The sequence below is a fragment of the Lepus europaeus genome, chromosome X (genome assembly GCF_033115175.1).
Source record: "Lepus europaeus isolate LE1 chromosome X, mLepTim1.pri, whole genome shotgun sequence".
Lineage (NCBI taxonomy): Eukaryota > Metazoa > Chordata > Mammalia > Lagomorpha > Leporidae > Lepus > Lepus europaeus.
Genome location: NC_084850.1, coordinates 132,967,896 through 132,992,046, shown reverse-complemented (window position 1 = coordinate 132,992,046; position 24,151 = coordinate 132,967,896). Strand labels below are relative to the sequence as shown.

At 42.8% G+C, this 24,151-nt stretch overlaps 1 protein-coding gene across 1 annotated transcript in view; it reads left to right on the top strand.

The window, feature by feature from the left end:
- Nucleotides 1-24,151, top strand: part of ZRSR2 (zinc finger CCCH-type, RNA binding motif and serine/arginine rich 2) — a 40,054-nt gene that overhangs the window by 3,663 nt on the left and 12,240 nt on the right. The window contains exons 3-7 of the mRNA XM_062183397.1: nt 2,108-2,204; nt 9,756-9,864; nt 10,074-10,160; nt 14,870-14,908; nt 15,506-15,624. Coding sequence (XP_062039381.1) covers nt 2,108-2,204; nt 9,756-9,864; nt 10,074-10,160; nt 14,870-14,908; nt 15,506-15,624 — 451 coding nt within the window. The remainder of the gene's footprint in view (nt 1-2,107; nt 2,205-9,755; nt 9,865-10,073; nt 10,161-14,869; nt 14,909-15,505; nt 15,625-24,151) is intronic.

Sequence of the window (24,151 nt, the reverse complement as noted above, 5' to 3'; positions counted from 1 at the left end):
CATTGCAATGAGTTTTCATCTGTGGGATGATGTTTTGAGATGATATAAATGTTCTCTTCTCAACAAGCTTTTATCTAAATATGTCTTAAGTTTATTACTGTGGGAGTTGCAAAAGTGACTTTTCTATTTAAGTCCTTTTGTGTTTTTTAGTTGTCATTCTGTGAAAATGATGTTCCTTCCCATGCCTCACCACCTTTCTGAGTATCACTGTGAAACCATTGATTAATTTTTTAATTTACTCGTTATCCCACTACCGTTATTATTATTAAGATTTATTTTTTATTTGTTTGAAAGACAGAGTTAGAGAGGCAGAGACAGAGAGAAAGAGGTCCTCCATCTGCTGGATCACTCCCCAAAAGGCCCCAGTGGCCAAAGCTGAGCGGATCTGAAGCCAGAAGCCAGGAGCTTCCTCCGGGTCTCCCACATGGGTGCAGGGGCCCAAGCACTTGAGCCATCTCTGCTGTTTTCCAAGGCCGTAGCAGGGAGCTGGATTGTAAGTGGAGCAGCCAGGACTCCAGTGCCCACATGGGATGCTGGTGCTGCAGTTTGGGGCCTCAACCTGCTGCACCACAGTGCAGGCCTCTATTATTTATTTATTTATTTTTTGACAGGCAAAGTGGACAGTGAGAGAGAGAGAGAGCGAGACAGAGAGAAAGGTCTTCCTTTTGCCATTGGTTCACCCTCCAGTGGCCGCCACAGCCGGCGTGCTGCGGCCGGCGCATCGCGCTGATCTGAAGCCAGGAGCCAGGTGCTTCTCCTGGTCTCCCTTGCGGGTGCAGGGCCCAAGGACTTGGGACATCCTCCACTGCACTCCCGGGCCATAGCAGAGAGCTGGCCTGGAAGAGGGGCAACCGGGACAGAATCCGGTGCCCCGACCGGGACTAGAACCTGGTGTGCTGGTGCTGCGAGGTGGAGGATTAGCCTATTGAGCCACGGCGCCAGCCTATTATTATTATTTTTAAAGATTTATTTTATTTATTTGAAAGAGTTACAGAGAGAGGTAGACAGATAGATTTTCCATTTGCTGGTTCACTCCCCAAGTTGCCTCAACGTCTGGAGCTGAGCTGATCCGAAGCCACAAGCCAGGAGCTTCTTCCAGGCCTCCCATGTGGGTGTAAGGACCCAAGAACTTGGACCATCTTCTGCCGCTTTCGCAGGTGCACCGACAGGGAGCTGGATTGGAAGAAGAGCAGCTAGGACTTGAAACGGAGTCTATGTGGGATGCCAGCACTGCAGGCTGGGGCTTTAACCTGCTGCACCTCAGTGTCGGCCCCCCACTGCCATTATTTTTAAGATTTTTTATTGGCCGGCGCCGTGGCTTAACAAATGGCCTCCCCGGCTGGAGCTACACCAATCCGAAGCCAGGAGCCAGGTGCTTCCTCCTGGCCTCTGATGTGGGTGCAGGGCCCAAGCACCTGGGCCATCCTCCACTGCCCTCATGGGCCACAGCAGAGAGCTGGACTGGAAGAGGAGCAACCGGGACTAGAACCCGGCGCCCATATGTTATTCCAGCGCTGCAGGCGGAGGATCAGCCAAGTGAGCCACGGTGCTGGCCCCCATTATTTTTTTCTAAGATTTATTTATTTATTTGGAAGTCAGAGTTACACAGAGAGAGGAGAGGCAGACAGAGAGGTTTCCCATCCGCTGATTCACTCCCCAATTGGCTGCAACATCGGGACTTGTGCTGATCCGAAGCTAGGAGCTTCCTCCGGGTCTTCTCACGTGGGTGCAGGGGCCGAAGGACTTGGACCATCCTCCACTGCTTTCCCAGACCACAGCAGAGAGTTGGATCAGAAGTGGAGCAGCCGGGACATGAACCGGCACCCATATGGGATGCTGGCACTGCAGGCAGTGACCTTACTCACTACGCCACAGCACTGGCCCCCCATTATTTTTATACTTACTTGTTATCCACTGCCATTACTGTTTTTTATGGTGCTCATTTTGTGTCATATTTGGGCAGTTAGAACTCTTATTGAGAATTTTTAAAAGCAGTTTTTTACCATAGTTTTAGAGATTAAAAACTATGTGTATGATTTCCCCTGAATTATTGACTAAGTATTTGTAATACTTAAGGTAGTTTACTAAGATATTTAAATATTCTCAGGAGTCTCACAGAAGGAGGAGGAGGAGGAAGAGGAGGAGGAGGATGCTTTGACTGAAGAACAACAACTAGAAGAAGAGAAGCTGTTGGAGAGAGAGAGGTCAGCACTAATTTAAACACTTAAAGCGAACTCAGTTATTTTATTGGCATATTAGCAGCCTTACTAACTAGTATGGGCTTTCTTTATAAAGTCTTGTACAGGTCTTATAAAATTCCCTGCATAAACTCTTTAAATCTCTAGCTGATGGGCTAAAACTGGAGGTTATCATTTTTTAAAATGGACATCTTTTTCAGTTTTTGCTAATTTGTAAATGTTTTTGAAAAAAGACCTAAGTAATTAACAAACATAAAAAGTGAAAGGGCTTCCATAAATGCAGTACACCCAAAGATAGTCACTGTTAAGAAGAAAGAAAGTGTAGGGGCAGGCATTTGGTTTAGCAGTGAGACACCAGGTAAGATGCCCATGTCCTACATCAGAATGCCTGGCTTCCAATTCCAACTCACTGCATCTTCCTGCTCACGTAGACCTTGGGAGACAGCTGTGGTGGCCTAAGTAATTGGACTCCTGCCACCCAGGAGGGAGACCTGAATTGAGTTCCTGGATCCTGGTTTTGGCCTGACTCAGTCTCAACCATTGCAGACTCTGCCTCTCAAATAACTATAAATTAAAGAGAAAAGAAAGAAATTGTAAATGTACTGTACATATATATTTATTAATAAGATTTTTATGCATACTTTTTATTTATTTTTATGCTAAACATATGTATGAGTATTAACATTATTTTCTTTATTTGAGGAGGCAGAGACAGAAATCTCACATCTACTGGTTCACTCCCCAGATACCTGTAACAGACAGGGCTGGCCCAGCCTGAAGCTGGGAGCTGAGAACTCAATCCAGGTCTCCCATGTGGGTAACAGGGACCCAACCACTTGAGCCATCACTGCTACCTCCCAGTGTGCACATTAGCAGGAAGACGGAGTCAGGAGCAGACCAAGGACTTGAACCCAGGTCCTCCAGTATGGAATGCAGGTGTTCCAGGCAGTGTCTTAACTGTTACACCAAACGCCCACCTCCTATGAATGTTTCAGTGTTGCTGCAGAGATCTGATTCAACCATTTTAATGGCAATACAGTAGCCATTATATGAATGTAGTATAATTTATTCTTTATTCATAATTTATAGTTCTCTAATTGGTAGACTTTCAAGTAATAGTCGTATTTTACTATTATATAAAAATTTGCAGTGAATATCAGTGCTTATATAGCCAGCCATGATAATGGTCCTGTTACTTCCTTAGGAAAATGCCTAGAAATAAAATTGTTTCTGTGATTTGGATATTAGGTTGTTCAAAGTCCTCCAAAGGCTCATGTGTTAAATACTTAGTCCACAGGGTGGCAGTCTTGGGAAGTGGTAGAACTTTTAAGAGGTAGGGCCTGTTGGGAGGTCCTGAGGTTATTGGGATTGGCCCTTGGAAGGTAGTTCTTGTGAGAGAAGGTGGTTCTAAAAGCCTGAATTGGATCCAACTTCTCTCTACTTCCTTGCTCACCATGTAATCTTTCCTTTTGCCTGACACTTCTGCAGTGCTATCACTGCCTTCACAGACACCACACCAAGCTGCCTCATCTTGGACTCGAACCTCCAACACTGTAAACCAAAATCAACCTTTTCATAAGTTAGTTGTCTGAGGCATTTCATTATAGTACGAAAAGCTGACTAATGCAATTGGGACCAAAGGATAAGTGTAAATGAAATGTGACTGGCCAGATAGAAAGGGCATTCCAGTTTGTAGTCCCTTTGTCAATGAATCAAGGTATTTACCGCTACATACCTTCACTCACACTTGGCTTTATCAAATTTTAAAGCTCCTATACTGGTTGTATTTCATTGTTTCACATGTACATTTCTGAATTAGTAAGACTGAATATTTTATTAATGTATTTTATTACCTATTTGTAGATTACTTACAAGTCTTGTACCTTTCTCTTTCAGGTTACACATTTTAAAATTTGTTTTGTGGGCAATGCTATGACTTGACTAAGGATATCACTCCTTTATCTGTCATATATGTGATGTATATCCTTTTACTTTCTCATCAGTCTTTACTTGACTTTCATACTATGATTTCATTTTCTTTTTCCAAAGATAGATTTATTTATTTATTTAAAAGTCAGAGTTAGAGAGAGAGAGAGAGTGAACCAACTGATGGTTCACTTCCCAGATGAGTGCAATGGCCAGGGCTGGGCCAGCCAGGAACCAGGAACTTCTTTCAGGTCTCTCATGTGGGTAGCAGGGGCCCAAGCACTTGTGCCATCTTCCACTGCTTTCCTCAGGCCATTAGCAGGAAGTATGATTGGAAGTGGGCCAACCGGAACGTGAACTAGTGCCCATATGGCATGCCGGTATTATAGGCCCAACGCCAGCCCCTATTATTTCATTTTCATGTCATCATCTTTTGTGATGATATCTGGCTTTGGCACCTGACTTAAAGTTTCCACCATCTCAAGATGATGAAAGTATTCTGCTATTTTTTCTCTTAGTATTGTTTAAGGGGGCTAGTTTTAAAAAGAAAAGTGGTACGTGCCAGTGTACTTAATGCTATAGAACTTTATACTTTAAAATGATTAAAATGATAAATTTTATTATGTATGTGTATCCACAGTAAAAAAAAATTAAAAATTTCTTTTCTTTTCTTTTTTTTTTGACAGGCAGAGTGGACAGTGAGAGAGAGAGACAGAGAGAAAGGTCTTCCTTTTTGCCGTTGGTTCACCCTCCAATGGCCGCTGCGGCCGGTGCACCGCGCTGATCCAGTGGCAGGAGCCAGGTGCTTCTCCTGGTCTCCCATGGGGTGCAGGGCCCAAGGACCTGGGCCATCCTCCACTGTACTCCCTGGCCACAGCAGAGAGCTGGCTTGGAAGAAGGGCAACCGGGACAGGATCAGTGCCCCGACCGGGACTAGAACCCGGTGTGCCGGCGCCGCAAGGCGGAGGATTAGCCTGTTGAGCCACGGCGCCGGCCAAAAATTTATTTTCACTTACTTAAGAGGCAGAGCAACAGAGAAGGAAAGAGACGTACAGACTGAGAGAGAGAGAAAGATCATCTATCCACTGGTTCACTGTAAATCCGCACAACAAAAAGGGCTGGAGCAGGCCAAATCCAGAAGCCTGGAACTCCACCTGGTCTCTCACATGGGTGGAGGGCTCAAGTTTTTGAGCCATCACGTACTGCCTTCAAAGTTCATTAGCAGGAAACTGGATCAGAAGCAGAGTAGATAGGAATTGAACTGGAACTCTGATATGCGACACTGGCATTGCAAGCGGCGGCTTAACCTGCTGTGCCAAATTGCCAGCCTACCAAATAAAAATTTTTTAAAGATTTATATATTTGAAAGGCAGAGTTACAGAGGTAGAGGAAAGAAGGGAGGGAGGGAGAGAGGGAGGGAATTCGCCCAAATGGCTGCAATGGCCAGGGTTGGGCCAGGCCGAAGCCAGGGGCCCTTATGGGGTATACCCCTTCTGCCACAATGCTGACCTGGAAAATAAATTTTTTTTAAAGATTTATTTTATTTATTCAAAAAGTAAAAGTTACAGATAGAGAGAAGGAGAGACAGAGAGATCTTCCATTCTCTTGTTCATTCCCCCAAATGGCATCAACAGCCAGGGCTAGGCCAGGCTAAAGCCAGGAACCAGGAGCCAGGAGCTTCATTCAGGTCTCCCACGTGGGTGCAGAGGCCCAGGGACTTGGGCCATCTTCTACTGCTTTCCCAGGTGCATTAGCAGGGAGCTGGATCGGATGTGGAGCAGCTGGGACTCAAACCGGCACCCATATGGGATGCTGGTGATGCAGGTGGCGGCTTTACCTGCTACTTCACAATGCCAGCTCTGATAAAATTTTTATAAAGGATAAAGTACTTTGTAGATATTTACTAGCTGTTTATCATGTTTATTAGAAAAGTTGCTTCTTCTCCTGTTTGATTCCTATTATCTACCGAAGACATAATTATGTGGAACTATCACAATGCTAAAAGTATTAAAAAAAAAGTTCTAGTGATTGAGAATATGAACTTGGATTCAGCTAGACCTGAGTTCTAGTTTTGGCTAGAACACTTTCTCTGTTCACATTTCTTAGCTTCAGTCTCCTTGTCTTTAATATCGAGATAAAATCATAGTATCTACCTCATAGAATTATGGAGATTAAATGAGGTGATATGTGTGTAGTACTTAATACGAGCAGATAAGGGTGCTGTAATGACTATAGCTATTATTATAGATTTCTGTTACGATGAAGATCATACATTTGATATGAAGTAGGGAAATAAATTTTGTTTTCCTGCTTATTCAAAATGCTTGTTTTCAATCATACATGCATCTTTGTGTTTTTTTTAATCTTTGTTTATTCTTCTGAGTGTTAACATACTGTATTTGTTTTCTTGTACTATAATAAAATAACCAAACCTAGGTACTTTCTTTTAAAGATTGATTTATTTATTTGAAAGTCAGAGTTACACAGAGAGAGAAGGAGAGGCAGAGAGAGAGAGGTCTTCCATCCACTGGTTCACTCCTCAATTGGCTGCAATAGCTGGAGCTGCACCAATCCGAAGCCAGGAGCCAGGAGATTCTTCTGGGTCTCCCACGTGGGTGCAGGGGTCCAAGGACTTGGGCCATCTTCCATTGCTTTCCCAGGCCACTGCAGAGGACCAGATTGGAAGTGAAGCAGTTGGGTCTCGAACTGGCAATCATATGGGATGCTGGCACTGCAGGCAGCGGCTTTACCCGCTACTCCACAGCGCCGGCCTCCTAGGAACTTTATAAATAAAAGAGTTTTATTTTGCATACAGCTTTAGAGGCTGAAAGTCCAAGATCAGGAGGCCCCATTGGTTGGGCCTCATGGTACATGGCATCACAAGTGCGTGTGGAAGAGATCACATGGTGAGACAGAAAGCTAGAGACCAGGGAGGAGCCAGTTTTTTTCTCTTCATAACAAACCATTCTCACATGAGCTAATGCACTCTGTGAGACTGCCATTAATCTCTTCAGAGGCTGGTGGTTCCCAATGACTTAAGCAACCTTTCAGTGGGCCCTCTGTACCTCTTAAAAGTTCCATCACCGGAGGTGAGGAGGGGAGGTGGCATTGTGGCATAGTGGGTAAAGCCGATGCCTGCAATGCTGGCATCCCATATGGGTGCCAGTTCATGTCTCAGCTGCTCCACTTCCAATCCAGCTCCCTGCTAATGTGTCTGGGAAGGCAGTGGAGGACGGCTCAAGTGCTTGGGACCCTGCTACCCACATGGAAGAACTGGAAGAAGTTCTTGGCTTCAGCTTGGCTGAGCCTGGGCCATTGTGGCCATCTGGGGAGTTAACCAGCAGATGAAGGATCTTTTTCTGTTTCAGCCCTCCCCCCTCACTCTTTCAAATAAATAAATCTTTTAAACAAAAAGTTCTACCACTTTTCTATACTGCCACATTGGGGACCTCTCTCACTTCCAAACCATAGCACATACTACATTATTGCTAAAAAACAAGAAAATTAATTGTATGAAAATACTGTATGGCTTTATGGCCTATTTGAAAGCAGAAGCACAGTTATCTTAAAATTATTAGATGTTAAAGTTTTTAACATTTACTTTTTCGTGGTTTTAAATTTATATACTGATTCAGGTGTTTGGCATAGCTTTTAAGACACCAGTTGGAATACTTGCAACCCACATTTCAGTGCCTAGGTTTCAGTCCCAGCTCCTTTTACAATTCCAGCTTTTTGCTGTGCTACAGCTTGGGAGGCAGCAAGTGATGGTTCAAGTGGTTGGGTCCCTACCATCCACATGGGAGACCTGAGGTAAATTCTTGGCTCCTGGCCCCAGGTGTTCCAAGCATTTGGGGAGTGAACCAGTGGATGGGATCGATATCTCTCTCTCTCTCTCTCTCTTTCTCTGCCTGTATCTTTATGTCTTTCAATAAATAAAATAATTTTTAAAAGTTCATATTCCATTTGTTTCAGTTACCTACAATTAAAGTGCTCTGCACAACGGAAACATCTGTGTTGTATCCTACAGTATGCATAGGAACATTGATGTATACATACCAGCCTCTACCATGACTAACAGATGTATTCCTGGAGTCTGTAGTTGAAAATGGAGCAGCAGACACCGTGGCATAGAAGGTTAAGCCACCTCCTCCAGTGTCCACATCCCATACAGGCGCCAGTTCCAGTCCCAACTGCTCTACTTCCAATCCAGCTCCCTGTTAATGTGCCTGGGAAAGCAGCAGAAGATGGCTCAAGTACTTGGGCCCCACAGCCACATGGGAGATCCAGAAGAAGCTCCTGGCTTCCATCTGGCCCAGCCCTGGCCATTGTAGCCATTTGGGGAGTGAACCAGTAGATGGAAGATCACTCTTCCTCTGTCTCTCTGCCTGTGACTCTCCTTCTCTGTAACTCTAACTTTCAAATAAATAAATAAATAAATAAATCTTTAATAAATAAATAATAAATAAAAGAAAATGGAATATATTTTCCCATAGGATATTTAAAATTGTAGTTAGGTCCCCAGGCTAGACATAAAACCTTATTTAACTTCTAATGTGGCTGAAGTAATATAGAACAATTTCTTGTATTTCATTTTCCTTTTATAAATTCACTTGGAAAGAAATCTAGGTCCTAAATACCTCATTATCAAATAAACTTTGGAAATATAACCCCCTTTTAAGTTTTAAAGAAATTTTTGTTTCATTTTATTTGAGAGACAGAGATCAGATCTATCCACTGGTTCACTCCTGAAATGTGTACAACACCAGGGACTGGGCCAGGCCAAAGCCAGGAGCCCAGAATTCAATCTGGGTCTTCCACCTGGGTAGCAGGTACCCAAGTACTTGAGTTATCATTGCTATCTCTCAGGGCATGCATTAGCAGCCAGGCACTCCGATACAGGATGCGGCATCCCAAGTGGTAGCTTAACTCACTGTGCCAAACCCTCTCTCCATAACATCCTCCCTTAAATTAGAAACTTGTGATACTGCATGTTGAGTATCCCACTTTAAGATAGCATCATTCTTTATAATTGGTCATTTAAAAAAATAGTGCTTGCTAATTTATTTTTATAACTTCTTTCATCTATTCTAAAAATCTAAATCTTGGTTTTAAAGACTTTACTTGTGCTGTTTAGGTGTTTGTAGTCAAATGACAGGACTCTTAACTGTTTAGAGTAGTAGTCCAAAGGTTTATGGCAAAAGATGCCAGGTTTTCTTAGTGCTGCAATCAAAATGTATAGGTTAGGAGGAATAATGCTTTCTGACTGAGAAAAGCGAGATATTGCTTTGAAACTTGCTACCATTTTACTGGCACCTAATCATCACAGTGATTGGCCTACAGGGGAAGTTGTAGCATCATATAAAAGAGATCACAGCCATACACACCTATGAAATTAGAATAGTGATTTAAGTTATCACTCTAGGAAGAGAGTTGGCTGACACTGTACTTTTCCAAAAGCTTTATTCATATCTTCTGGTTCTCTACCCCTACTTGACTGCTTTATAGAAAATATCATTCATGATATTTTCATCATTCCCAAAACATGTCATTTTGCTATCAAATGTGTATATGTGTATGTATTTGTAAATTAATGCCCATTTCTCTTTTTTGATTACATCATTGTAATGATAGGCAAAAATTACATGAGGAGTGGTTGCTGAGGGAGCAGAAGGCACAAGAAGAATTCAGGATAAAGAAGGAAAAGGAAGAGGCAAATAGAAAACGGCAGGAAGAGCAAGAGGTACAGTATCAACTAAATCAAAATAGTTTTCCTTAAGAGCTGCATTTCTTGAACTTTAAAAAGATCCAATGTTATCCATTTTACCTCTTTTTAATTTTTTTCATTTATTTGCCCTATATGTTAAATGTTTTAAAAAAAGTGAGCCTGAAAAGAAATAAACTTGCCTTTCTCCCCCTTCTCCCCCCCCCCCTTTTTTTTTCCTTTTTAAGAGAAAGTTAAAGGAAGAATGGGAAGAACAGCAGAGAAAAGAGAGACAAGAGGAGGAGCAGAAGCGCCAGGAGAAGAGAGAGAGAGAGGTGATTCCTGTCGTGGGAGGATAAATGCACTGAGTATCCTCTTAGTGTTCAGCTGTGGCCTGGGTTTGATGAGGAAGCTGTAGGCATGTCAAGGTTTGGGTTTGAGTTTTTCTTTTGTGTTGTTTTATTTGTTTGTTTGGAAAGAGTCATATTTTTAGTCTAGATATATACTAGAGTTTCCTCTTTGAAGTCTGTGCAGTGGCAGACTTCTGAAATTAAGGTTTTCTTCAACTTTATTCACTTTTTTATAGCAGGGATTGGCAACCTCCCTGTCAAGGGCCAGATAGTAAATATTATAGGCTTTGTGGTCTGTCTGGTCTCTAGCAAACATCTAGCTCTGCGTGCTTTACATTCTGTGTTATTCTATAGCAAGTGGTATTTTTCTGAGCTTCTGCTCTATATGTATTGGTTTCTTTAGAGAATAATATTTTGTATAGCTTCCACTTGTATTTAGATCATAAGAGATTTAAGTGCTTATGACAGGTGAGCAAGAATTGATTTAATGATATCAGGGACTAAAATATCAAGAAATTTGAAAATTTTTTGTTATTAAATCTTGACTTCCTTTCCGATTTGGGCTATAATGGCAATTGTGGCTAACACACAGTCTCTTATTAGAGGAGAATCTGTAAGAAATATGTATGCATCTTCTGAATCTTTCAGAGTTCTTTTTTTTTTTTTTTAAAAAGAGTGCTTTGGTTTATTTTGCTGCTATTCCTTAACAGTTATCTATTTCAAAGGTACCCCCAGCTCACCTTCCTTGACTGATCCATCAGGATGTATCTTTTCTGTAAAATTGCTAAATTTCTATAGCATAAAATTGGGTAGCATTAATAATTACCTTACGATGGCAGAGAATGCATTTGTTTATGCCCTAGTCATACGGTGAGATAGAAGCAGTCCACAGCCTTTTTTATTTATTTATTTTTTTGTGGCTCAGGCCATCATTTGATTTCAGTGCAAATATTAGACATCCAGGTGAGGCAAGATCATGCTAGGTTTTTAGGGAGTGGAAAAAATTGTTTGGAGCTTGTGATTTTTTTTTTTTTTTGACAGGCAGAGTGGACAGTAGAGGGAGACAGAGAGAAAGGTCTTCCTTTTTGCCATTGGTTCACCCTCCAATGGCCGCCGCGGTAGGCGCGCTGCGGGCGGCGCACCGCGCTGTTCCGATGGCAGGAGCCAGGTGCTTCTCCTGGTCTCCCATGGGGTGCAGGGCCCAAGCACTTGGGCCATCCTCCACTGCACTCCCTGGCCATAGCAGAGAGCTGGCCTGGAAGAGGGCAACCGGGACAGGATCGGTGCCCCGACCGGGACTAGAACCCGGTGTGCCGGCACCGCAAGGCGGAGGATTAGCCTGTTAAGCCACAGCGCCAGCCGAGCTTGTGATTTTTTATAGAGATGAGTCAATCCTCATTTTCTGTTCTTCCCCATTGTATATTCTTCCACTGAGGTCTTTCAGGGATCATGTAGAAGCTAAGGCTTATTTTAAATGCTTCTGTTTCAAAGAAAGTCTAATGAGACATTAAGGAGAAGTAGGTAGAATGAAATAGATTTCAAGCATATTTAAAGGAATATGTGATATGTGTGCTCATGTCCTATTTAGTGGACAGAGATAGCGAAGTGAAAGAAGACATGCTCTTGCATTCATTGAGCTACATTTTTATTTTTTTTAATTTTTAAAAAAGATTTATTTATTTATTTGAAAGGCAGAGTTGGAGAGAGAGAGAGAGAGAGAGAGAGAGAGAGAGAGAGAGAAAGAAAGGGGGGGTGGTCTTTCATTTGCTGGGTCACTCCCCAAATGGCCACAATGGCTGGAGCTGTGCTGATCTGAAGCCAGGAGCCAGGAGCTTCTTCCGGATCTCCACGCGGGTGCAGGGGCCCAAGGACTTGGGCCATCTTCCACTGCTTTCCCAGGCTATAGCCGAGAGCTGGATCGGAAGTAGAGCAGCCAGGACTTGAACCAGCACCCATATGGGATGCCAGTGCTGCATCCTGCTATGCCACAGCGCCGGCCCCTATTTTTTTTAAATTTAAAAAATGTTTTATTTATAAAAAGGGCACGAATTTCATGTTTTTCATATAAACAGTCTGAAGAGCATAATGATACTTACTTCCCACCCTCCTTACTTCTTATTTGTCTTTTAATTTTTATAAGGACAAACTCAGTTTTCTTTATAATCACAAGCTTACCCCTCCACTAAATAAAGAATTCAACCAGTAGTAAGTGCAGAAACCACTGTTTTTCAGAAGAATATAGACAAGGGCTATATACGATAATCAAATCTTAGAATGTCAGTTTTGCTCATATACAGTACATTTTTTGATACTCTATATATTTTTATTTATTTATTTGAAAGGGAGAATTAGAGAGAGAGACCGTCCATCCACTGGGTCACTAGCCAAATGGCTCCACTGGCTGGGCCTGGGCCAGGCTGAAGCCAGGAACCTAGATTTCCATCTGGGTTTCCCACATGGATATCAGAGGCTCAAGCACTTGGGCCATCTTTTGCTACCTTCCCAGGTGCATTAACAGGGAACTGGATGGGAAATGGAGCAGCCAGGACTTGAACTTATGCTCATATGAGATGTTGCTTTCACAGGCAGTAGCTTAGCTTGCTGCGCCATGATGCCGCCCCCTGAGCTAGGTTTTTAGGTAGGCATTTCAGATAAGTAAGAAAAGCAGACATTTTACATACAATAAGCTAGTATTAAATGGTATAAAGAAATAATAAAGTGATGGTGATTGGAGAAGCACTTCTTTAGCTTGCCTGGTCAAAGAAACCCCCGAGGAAGTGATGTTTGAACTGACACCTAATTACAGAGAATTGAGGGAGAAGGGACTGGACGCCTGGAGGCTGAAAGAAGGCCAAGGTGCCTGAAACCTGGAGGCCAAATTGGTGGGAGGCGCCCGGAGGCCTGAAGGGTGGTTGGGTCACATCATGCAAGGCCTTCTGGATTTGAAGGACGTGTTTGGATTTGATGTCATGTCATGGGAAGCCACTGAAGGGTTTTTAAGCAGGGAGTGATCTTCAAGACTTTGCCTTCACTAGATCATTCTAATTTCTATATAAAGAATAAGGGACTGGGGCTGGCACGTAGCAGGTGAGGCTGCCACCTGTGGTGCCGGCGTCCCATATGGGCTCTGGTTCGAGACCCGGCTGCTCCACTTCTGATCCAGCTCCTTGCTGATAGCCTGGGAAAGCAGTAGAAGATGGCCAAGTCCTTGGGCCCCTGCACCCACATGGGAGACCCGGAGGAAGCTCCTGGCTCGTGGCTTCGGATCAGCACAGCTCCGGCCGTTGCAGCCATCTGGGGAGTGAACCAACGGAAGGAAGACCTCTCTCTCTCTCTGCCTCTCCTCTCTGTGTAACTCTGAGTTTCAAAAAAAAAAAAAGAATAGGGGATGGGGAGCAATGACCAAGGAGGCAAGGGTGGAAATAGGTGGCCATTGAGAAGGCTGATAGGAGATGATGGTTTGCCTAGGGGTAGTGCTTAATTAAGAGAAGGGCACAGAGTTTGGCTGTGCTGAAGACAGACTCTAATGGACTCTAGTTGGTAATTTGAGTGGGAGGAAGGAAAAGAAAAGGGAGGGGAATTCGTGTCATATTTTTTCAGTTTTTACTTTGAACAGGTGGGTAAATGGCAGCGCAGTTTGTTGAGAAGGGCTTTTAGGTGATTGGGAAAAAGGAGTAAAGCAGCACAGGAGTTCTGTTTTGAGCATCACAAACTACCAAGGAAAGTTGTGTGACCAGGTAGAGTTAGCAAGTAAGCAGGTAGGTGAAAGCCTTAGGTAATGCTTTAAGGGGCAAGGGAAGACAAATCTGTCAATCATAATTAAAAACTTCTTTAAGTGTCTATTTTACTGGCATATTGTAGGGCTTCCTTTGCTTTATCGAAAAGTTTGAATCCTAATTACTACTGGTCTTGTCATATTTTATTTTCAGTTAAATGGTTATGTTTCAGGTAACATTGTATTTTATAATATTCACCAATACTTAAAAGCTAGAACGTGATATTTATCTTAAATATATTAAACTGTTACTGAAACTGTCATAAGATTTTACTATGAATATTTTGCAATGTGATCTGTAAGATTTTCCATTTAAATAAAAATTCTCAGCTATACAAAGGTACTTCAAGAAGTTCATGGAAATAGAATTAAAAGATAAGTTTATTTTAGTGCTAAAAAATTGAAACCTGGGGTTTGCGTGGTGGCATAGCAGGTAAAAGCTGCTGCCTGCAGTGCTGGCATCCCATCTGGGTGCTGGTTCCTGTCCTGGCTGCTCCACTTCTGATCCAGCTCCTTGGTAATGGCCTAGGAAAAGCAATGGAAGATGGCCCAAGTGCCTGGGCACCTGCTACCTACATGGGAGACCTGGCTCAGCCCTGGCTGTTGCGTGTATTTGGGGGTGTAAACCGGCAGATGGAATATCTGTCTTATTCACTGTGCCTTTCAAATAAATAAAATAGATAAATCTTTAAAAAAGAAAACAAACATGTTTTAATTCTCTTTTTCATTAACTTTTTGAAGTCCCCTCATTCATCCTTTGAAAGCTTTTCAGAAGATCTATGCTTAGAAAACAAAATTGAAACCTGAAATTGTATGTGTGTGTTTTAATTGTTAAATATGGGATTCTTAACCAGAGAAACCAGATGTGACTTACCTGATTTCTAGGTTTTCATTAGAACTGTGTTTGCACCATTTGTAGGAAGCTGTGAAGAAGATGCTGGATCAGGCTGAAAATGAGGTATTTTCAAAATGTTTCAATAGGAATTTGTGATCAATTAATATTTCTTTAGAAATAATAGTTCCAGTAAGAATAGTTTTGTGGTAGACTATTTTGATCACATCTGGGTATCTGGAAACACTTTGAGGTTCTTTGATCTATACAATAAAAGTTTACTGATAAGCAATAATTGATACTGAATCACCCCCAGGGATTATACTTTATAGTACTGAAAGTATATGGAAGCAACATCACATACTGTTAGCCCCAAATGGACAGTTTACCTTGATTCAAAATAACTTTTACTTCTCTCAGTGGTGTTTCTCTAATAAGTACTTAGATCATTTTTGAAATGAATGGATAGAAGGAGAATCTTGGTGACTGTCCCTGGCAGCAGTAGAAGTCTGATATAGGAAAGTGATGCAGAGTCAAGAGGGAACTATAGCTCACATCTGAGGACAATTGTTTCTAGAGCTTTGATTGCCTGTTAAAACTTAAGTGGTTTTTTTCTTAGGCCAGTCAGTTTTTATTTTTAATGGAAATATTTGAATATATTTTGAAACATTTAATCTGGCATGGTCTTTTTCACATCAGTAAAATTATGGTTATTTTCAACAGTTGGAAAATGGTACCACATGGCAAAACCCAGAGCCACCCATGGATTTAAGAATAATGGAGAAAGATCGAGCTAACTGTCCATTCTACAATAAAACAGGAGCTTGCAGATTTGGAGATAGGTAACTAATTTTGCTTTATCCTGTCAGAATGAAGTGATTGAAAATGTTAAGGTTTTGAGTTCTCTTTTTGGGAGAGGTACTGGCTTTAGTTTTAAATGTTTATCAGATGTCTGCTGCCTTCTTGCTGCTGCTCCATTTGCCCATCTGGTTGTCCTCTGTTCCCTCCATCCCTGTTCCCTGAGTGGGCTTAGCTGAGTTCTCTGGAAGTGCTAAATTTGCATTCTGCATCTTTAGACTTTCTGTTTGTTTATTTTTTCCCTATGCTTGTATAGTCCATGGTAGACAACTTGGATGGGGAAATAATACATTTGAAGAGGCTGGAATAGTCTGGCTTCTATTTTTTGATGGCAAACACACTGCCCCAAGCAGGCTTTTAGAACTTGGCATGTGGGGCATGCACTGTGGTACAGCAGGTAAAACTGCTACTTGAGGGACCACCGCTGTGGCACAGTAGGTTGAGCTGCCGTCTGCAGTACCAGCATCTCATATGGGTACCAGTTCAAGTTCCAGCTGCTCGACCTCTGATCCAGCTCCCTGCTGATCTGCCTGGGAGTGCAGTGGAGGATGGCCTGGGTCCTTGGACCTCTGTAGTCACATGAGAGACGTGGTGGAAGCTTTTGACTCCTTTGACCTGGCTGCCATCTGGGGAGAGTGAACCAGCAGAAGGAAGATCTCTCTTTCTCTCTCTGTAACTCTGCCTTTCAAATAAATAAATAAATCTTAAAAACAAAAACAACAAAACTGCTACTTGGGATGACTACATCACATATTAGAGTGCTTGTTTGATACCTGACTACTCTGCTTCTGATCCAGCTTCCTTCTATAGCACCTGGGAAGGCAGCAAATCATGACCCCAAGTGGTTGGGTTCCTGCCACTTATGTGGGAGACCCAGATGCAGTTCTAGGTTTATGGCTTTGATTTGGTCCAGCTCCAGCTGTTGTGGGCATTTGGGGAGTGAACTAGCTGATTGAAGATTCTCTCCCTCTCTCTGTGCCTTTCAAACAAATAAGTTTTTTTAAATATTTATTTATTTATTTGAAAGGCAGAGTTACATTGAGGTAGAGGCAGAGAGAAAGACAGAGACAGACAGAGATATTCTATCCACTGGTTTACTTCCCAAATGGCTGTAGTGGTGGGAACTGAGCTGATCTGAAGCCAGGAGCCAGGAGCTTCTTCTAGGACTCCCATGCAGGTGCAGGGGCCCAAGCACTTGGGTCATCTTCTTCTGCTTTCCTAGGCCATAGCAGAGAGCTGGATCGGAAGTGGAGCAGCCGGGATTTGAACCGGTGCCCATATGGGATGCTGGCATAGCAGGTGGAGGCTTAGCTCACTAAGCCACAGCAACAGCCCTATAAATAAATATGTTAAAAACTTGGCATTCATAAAGGAATATATGTGAACATAACAGAGTAGAGGAAAAGTGTGTGTGTTTGTGTATGTGTATGTATTTGTTTTTCTTCATTTATTTTCATTTTGTTTGAGAGGCAGAGAGTTTTAGAGAGAGAGAGAAAGATCCATCTGCTGGTTCACTCTTCGAATGTCCACCATAGCCAGGACTGGGACGGTGTGAAGCTAGGAGTTTGTAATTCAGTCCAGGTTTCTCACATGGGTGGGAAGCTATCACCTGCTACCTTCCAGTGTGTGCACTAGCAGGAAGCTGGAATTGGAAGGAGAGCCAGGACTTAAACCAGGCATACTGGTAGGGGATGCAGGTATCCAAGCAGCATCCTTTTTTTTTTTTTTTTAAAAAAAAGATTTATTTTATTTGAAAGTTAGAGTTACAGAGAGGCAGAGGCAGAGAGAGAGTTCCTCCATCTGCTGGTTCACTCCCCAAATGGCCACAACGGCCAGAGCTGCGCCTATCCAAACCCAGGAGTCTGGAGCTGCTTCCGGGTCTCCCATGTGGGTGCAGGGGCCCAAGGACTTGGGCCATCTTCCGGGGCTTTCCCAGGCACATTAACAGGGAGCTGGATCAGAAGTGGTGCAGCCGGGACATGAACTGGCACCCATGCAGGATGCCAGCGCTGCAGGCGGCAGCTTTACCTGCTATGCCTGAGTGCTGCCCCCCACCCCCAAGTGGCATCTTAACCACTGCGCCAAGCCTCCGTCCCTGAAAGAGTATTTTAATTCATTGTCATCTGTTAATATGCTCAGACTCTGGAGGAGACCCGTGGCTTCAAAATCTGGCTTCGATGACTGACTTTGGGAAAGTTACTTAAGCCCTGTGATCCTTAATTCTCATCTGTGAAATGAGCATTAAACATAGTATCACCCTTTTGAGAGGCTGTGCAGCGAAGTGAATGAATAAATGCGTGGTGAACACCAGCTGAGTGCTGGGACTGTCATCCTTCGGTGTCCATGGTTTCAGGACTCCTCTGCTTTGCCATGGATACTAAAATCTGAGGATGCTCACATTGATTCATATGTCAGATGGCCTACTATTTGCATATTACCTACATACGTCCTCCTATATACTTGAAATTATCTCCAGATTACTTATAAACCTAATACAACTTAAATGCTATATAAATAGTTGTTATACTGTATTATTTAGGGGATAATTATGATAAAAAAAAGCTTTGTACATGTTCAGTACAGATGCAGTTTGTTCTCCTGAATATTTTCTAGCTACAATTGGTTGAATCTTTGGCTGTGGGAATTGCAGATATGGAGGGCCAGTGGTATTTTCATTGTTGTTATTGTTGCCATTGTTTGTTGAGACATTCTTCTTGACCTCTGCCTCTTTTGGATCCATGGTTTTTTTTTAATTAATTTATTTTAAAAATTTACTTGAGAGAGCGCTCCTATCTGCAGGTTTACTCTCCGAATGCCTGCAGTGGCCCTGTGCCGGGAGCCAAAGCTGGGAGCTAGGAACTCAATACGTGGGTACAAGGGTCCCAACAACTTGAACCATCACCTGCTACCTCCCAAGATGCACATTAGCAGGAAGCTAGAATCAGAAGTGGAGCTGGGACTCCACCCCAGGCATTCTGAAATGAAATACAGGCATCTCAAGTGGCATCTTAATTGCTAGGCCAAGTGCCTGCCCTGGTGCAAGAAAATTTTGAAATCTGTGCATAGCTTCTTTCATAATATCCATTTTCATGAACTTTTTGAAGAACTTGTATGCATGCATTTCAAAAATTTTTTGCAACAAAAATAAACTTTTAAAAAATTTTGTTATACAAGTTTGATATATTTCATATTAAATTCCATTTTCCAAAAAAATTTTGAAGTATCCTCAATATGAAAACTTAATATTGATTTCTTCAGTCATTTAGCAACTATTTAGCAAATACCTACTGTATGCCAGGTAATTGTGACTTTTATAATTTGGCTTGTTTGTTGAATGAACAACTCAAAGTAGGTAAAAACTCCTAATGGCAAATGAATCCATCTGAGGAAAAATCTAATTATTACTAATTTTCCATAGGAGATCTAATTTTACTATTAATGTTCTATTAATCCTAAAAAGGAATATGAATAGGAAAATTCATGTGTATGCAGTGTGAAACTCTATGCATCTTTCAGGTCTATTTTAGTTAATAAAATCATCATGCTATGAATTATTTCCCTTCTTTGAAAATGTGAGCTTTCTCTGTCTTTTTAATTTACACCTTTATACCATTTCTTATTTTTCAAGAATAGTGGTTCTCAGCCCTGAATGCATATTAGAATCATTTAGAAAGTTTTTAAAAAGTGTGTACACGGGGCCAGTGCTGTGGTACAATGGGTTGAGCCACCACCTGCAGTGCTGGCATCCCATATAGGCGCTGGTTCAAGTCCTGGCTGCTGCACTTCAGATCCAGCTCCCTCTTGGCACACCTGGGAAAGCAGTGGAAGATGCCCCAAGTGCTTGGGCCCTGGCACCCATGTGGGAGACCCAGAAGCTACAGGCTTTGGCCTGGCCTAGTCGCAGCCGTTGTGGCCACTTCGGGAGTGAACCAACAGATAGAAGATCTCTGTCTTTCTCTGTAACTCCGCTTTTCAAATCAATCAATCAAAGAAAACAATGTATGTCTCATTTCAAGCTGAGTAAGTCAGACTCTGAGAGACTCAGGTGGCTTTAGTTCTGAAATGTCCTCAGCTGTTGATGATGCCTCAGGATGGAGAAGCACTGACATACTTTTGGAACTCCTTTTGTATTTTATGGCTGAGGGTATAGATGCCTAGAAGTCCTGTGAGAGGATTGTAGGATCTGGTAACTAATAGAAGGCCATTCCTTGAGAAATTAGGACCTAGGAGGAGAGAGACTTTATTCCCTTGGGAATGTTTAGACGTGTTTCCCAAATTATATTAATCTTAGTTAGCAATAGTAGTAATTGATCTGTGTTAAACAGCCCCCAAACAAATAAAAATGTATAACAAATTACCTTTCAGAGACAACTACACTCAGTATGCGTTGACATTTGCATAGACAGTTGGATCAAATTGCATTTAAGGTTTTCCAGCTGCAGGATCCTGTGTTTATGATAGATCTGTAACATTTCCTCAAAATTTAAGACTGTGAAGGCATTATTCTGAATTTAACTCTTGTTGGGCATAAGTAAGAGAAAGGGAGACATCCTAACTGGTTCCATGAACTCAGTTGACAGACACTTCCTTATAGAAAGGGGATTGGCCTGTCAGCCTCTTCGACCTCCATCTCTGATAGTTGTGATGCTGAAATCTGCTATGCTTATGAAAACAGTAAGAAATGCTTACAGACTATTTAAGCACAGTACACATTTTCTTGAAATGACTCTGAAAGTATGAGAGTGCTTTGAGTATTTTCATGATTCAAGTGATGAGTTGTGACATAAAATTCTGTGAAATTAACAGTTGACAGTTGGAAAATCAACCACTGTTCTTGTTTCCCTCCTCTTTTTTTTTTTTTTGTTAAAGAGACCTATACAGAGAGAGAGAGAGAGAGAGAGAGAGAGAGAGAGAGATCTTGTCTGTTGGTTTACACCTCAAATGCCTGCAGTGGCAGAGCCAGGAACTGGAAACACTATCCAGGTTTCCCTTGTTGGGGGCAGGAGTCCAGTTAGTTGATCCATCGCTGCTGCCTCCCAGGGTCTGTACTGACAGGGAGCTGGAGTCAGGAGCTAGAGCTGGGAATCGAACTCTGGCACTCCAAGGGGGGACCATAGGTTTCTTAACTATTGGGCTAAATGCCCACTCCTTTTTCACTTTTTACAGAGCCTCACTGACTTCCTCCAGAGCTACAGCTGTTCTCTTCTGTTGTTAAGGTTTGCAACATCATCAAAGAAACACTTCTGTAACATAAGCATTTCTTTTTTTTTAAGATTTATTTATTTGGAAATCAGAGTTACACAGAGAGAGAGAAGGAGAGGCAGAGAGAGAGAGAGAGAGGTCTTCCATCCGCTGGTTCACTCTCCAGATGGCTGCAACAGCTGGAGCTGCGCTGATCCAAAGCCAGGAGCTTCTTCTGGGTCTCCCACACGGGTGCAGGGACCTAAGGACTTAGGCTATCCTCCACTGCTTTCCCACACCATAGCAGAGAGCTGGATCAGAAGTGGAGCAGTTGGGACAAAAAACGGTGCCCATATGGGATGCCCACACTGCAGGCAGTGGCTTTATCCACTAAGCCACAGTGCCGGCCCCCTAAGCATTTCTTTTTCTTGTAGTTACTACAATGTTCAATTCTCAAACCTTTTTGAAATAGATAATTTTTGGAAGTCAAAATTGAGGGGATTTCTGTTATTTCTTTAGAACAAAATCACTGATGGAAGGTAAAACTTAGTTGTGTATTTATTTATACCTCACCTAGTTCTAGAAGTATTTAAAGAAGGCTCATGGTCTACTGCATTAAGTTAAATTAGAAAAAATGGAAAGCAAGAAAGGGCGAGAAAGTGAGTTATTGTGAGTGCGTGATGCTTTTGACTCTGGATTTTAACTCATCCCAGGCAGATAATGAGCTATGTGTATAGATCTTATCAGAAGAGAGAACAAGTGGTATCTCTGGAACGAGATTTTCCTGGCACCAGATTCTAAATGTTTCTTCCATGGAATATTGTATAAAGACGTTGAGCAAAAAGGTAGACAATAACTTTGATGTTTTGTAACAGTACATACATAATTTTCATGAGACTGTTCAGCAGTGACCTCGATCAATGATTGCAGCCTAGCTTCAGAGTGCTTTGTAGTGGTTCTATTAAGGCCAAAGGCAGTGGGTACTGGGAGTGCTCCCTTGAGAAAGAGGAATAGTCAGTTACCTATCCCTGAGGAGGTGTTGGATAGCCACACCATGCTTGGGCTAAGGTAGTGTTCGATTTTGTGTTTTTGTGACAGTCTGACTTGATGGCTCAAGTATCAGGGTAATGGGTAAATAGCATGCGCTCAATCAGTGGTTCTCAAACGTGGTTCACCTTTAACATCAGCTGGGTTCCCTACCTCTTGAGATCTGAAATATGTTCTGGACAGAATCCAAGAAATCTCAGTTTTCCCACCGTTGTCCTGAGAACCACACAGGCTTGGTCTCACAGCTTTAAAAGGCTTCCCCAAATCACTTCTCAGCCGACTCCTCAGGACGAGCAGGGCTGACCTTTGAGTCCACTCAGATTCTGAGGACTGTTTCCACGCAAAGTGGGGAATTTCCCCTACACAGGAATTTTGGCTCTGTTCTAACACTGACATATGCTCATTTGCCATCCTGGGAAGTAGGGCAAGTTCATTCCAATCTAAGAATCCTGTGAGCAGAATTTTTTTTTTGACAAGCAGAATTAGACAGTGAGAGAGAGAGACAAAGAGAAAGGTCTTCCTTCCGTTGGTTCACCCCCCCAAATGGCCGCCACGGCCGGAGCTATGCCAATCCGAAGCCAGGAGCCAGGTGCTTCCTCCTGGTCTCCAATGTGGGTGCAGGGCCCAAGCTCTTGGGCCATCCTCCACGGCCTTCCTGGGCCACAGCAGAGAGCTGGACTGGAAGAGGAGCAGCCGGGACAGAACCGGCACCCCAATCGGGACTAGAACCTGGGTGCTGGTGCTGCAGGCGGAGGATTAGCCTAGTGAGCCGTGGCACCGGCCAAGCAGAAATTTTTTAAAGATTTATTTTATTTATTTGAAAAGCAGAGTTACAGAGAGTGGGAGAGACAGAGAGCGATCTTCTATCCTCTAGTTCACTCCCCAAATAGCTGAGATGGTCGGGGCTGGGCCAGGCCAAAGCTAAGAACCAAAAACTCCATCCAGGTTTCCCACATGGGTACAGAGGTCCAGGAACTTGGGCCATTTTCCACTGCTTTCCCAGGCACATTAGTAGGGAGCTAGATTGGAAGTGGAGCAGTCAGGACTCAAACCAGCATTCTGATATTGGATCTGGCATCACAGGCAGCCACTTAAACTGCTGTGCCACAGCGCCAGCCCTGAGCAGAATTTTTTTTTATATTTATTTATTTTACTTGAAAGTCAGAATTAGAGGCAGAGAGAGAGAGGCCTTCTATCCACTGGTTCACTCCCCAAGTGGCTGCAACGGCTGGAGCTGCACCCATCCGAAGCCAGGAGCTTCTTCTGGGTCTACCTATGTGGGTTCAGGGGCCCAAGGACTTGGACCATCCTCCACTGATTTCCCAGGCCATAGCAGAGAGCTGGATCAGAAGTGGAGCAGCCAGGACTTGAACCAGCACCCATTATGGGATGCCAGCACTGTAGGTGGTGGCCTTGCCTGCCACACCACAGCACCAGGCCCCCTGAGCAGAATTTTAACCTTGCTAGGGGTTCCTTATTTAATTCTGTATGTACTTGTAAAATTTTGATTCACTGCTAATGTCGCCAGTCAGATGAATCTTTGCTCTTTGTTCTGTCAGTAGCAATACTTGGGAAGATGGATCTAATTATAAGGTTAAATTTCACATTAAAAAATGTTGATTGGACATTTCGGAGCCAGCTAAAGGCTGAACTGGGCATTCTGTGTGCATTTTACTAGGTGTGTGGATGTGTATAACAAACATACAAAGTGAGTATGATGAAAAATTTAGTTATTTTAAAGACTTTTTTTCTCAGTACTTCCTCATTCCTCAATTGTTCTGAAAACTTTTGTAAAATTTTTTTCCTAAAAATGTTAAATTTCCAATTTTTAACCAGAAATCTAGCCAGGAAATTTATTTAGAACTTTGATATTTGACTGCCCTCTCCCTTATTTTAGGAGAAGGGAGTAATAAGAAGGTAAATTCATATAAGGGATTTAAAAAAATTATTCAGGCATAGCCTGGTCAAATTAGTCTTGGTCTGGTTTAAACTATGAAAAGAAAATTGGGGGCTGACTTTGTGGTGTAGTGGGTTAAGCCTACACCTGATATGCTGGCATCCTATATGGGGACTGTTTTGTGACCTGGCTGCTCTGCTTCCAATCCAGCTCCCTGCTAGTGTGCCTGGGAAAGCAACACAAGGTGGCCCAAATGCTTAGGTCCCTGTGTTGTGCCTTAGTGAGTGTTGAGGAGTGCCTCCCATTGATAAACTTTGGAGTCCTTGATTGCTGGCAGTCAAGAGAGGGCTCGTGCTCCAAAGAACTCTCAACCCGAAGACCAAAGC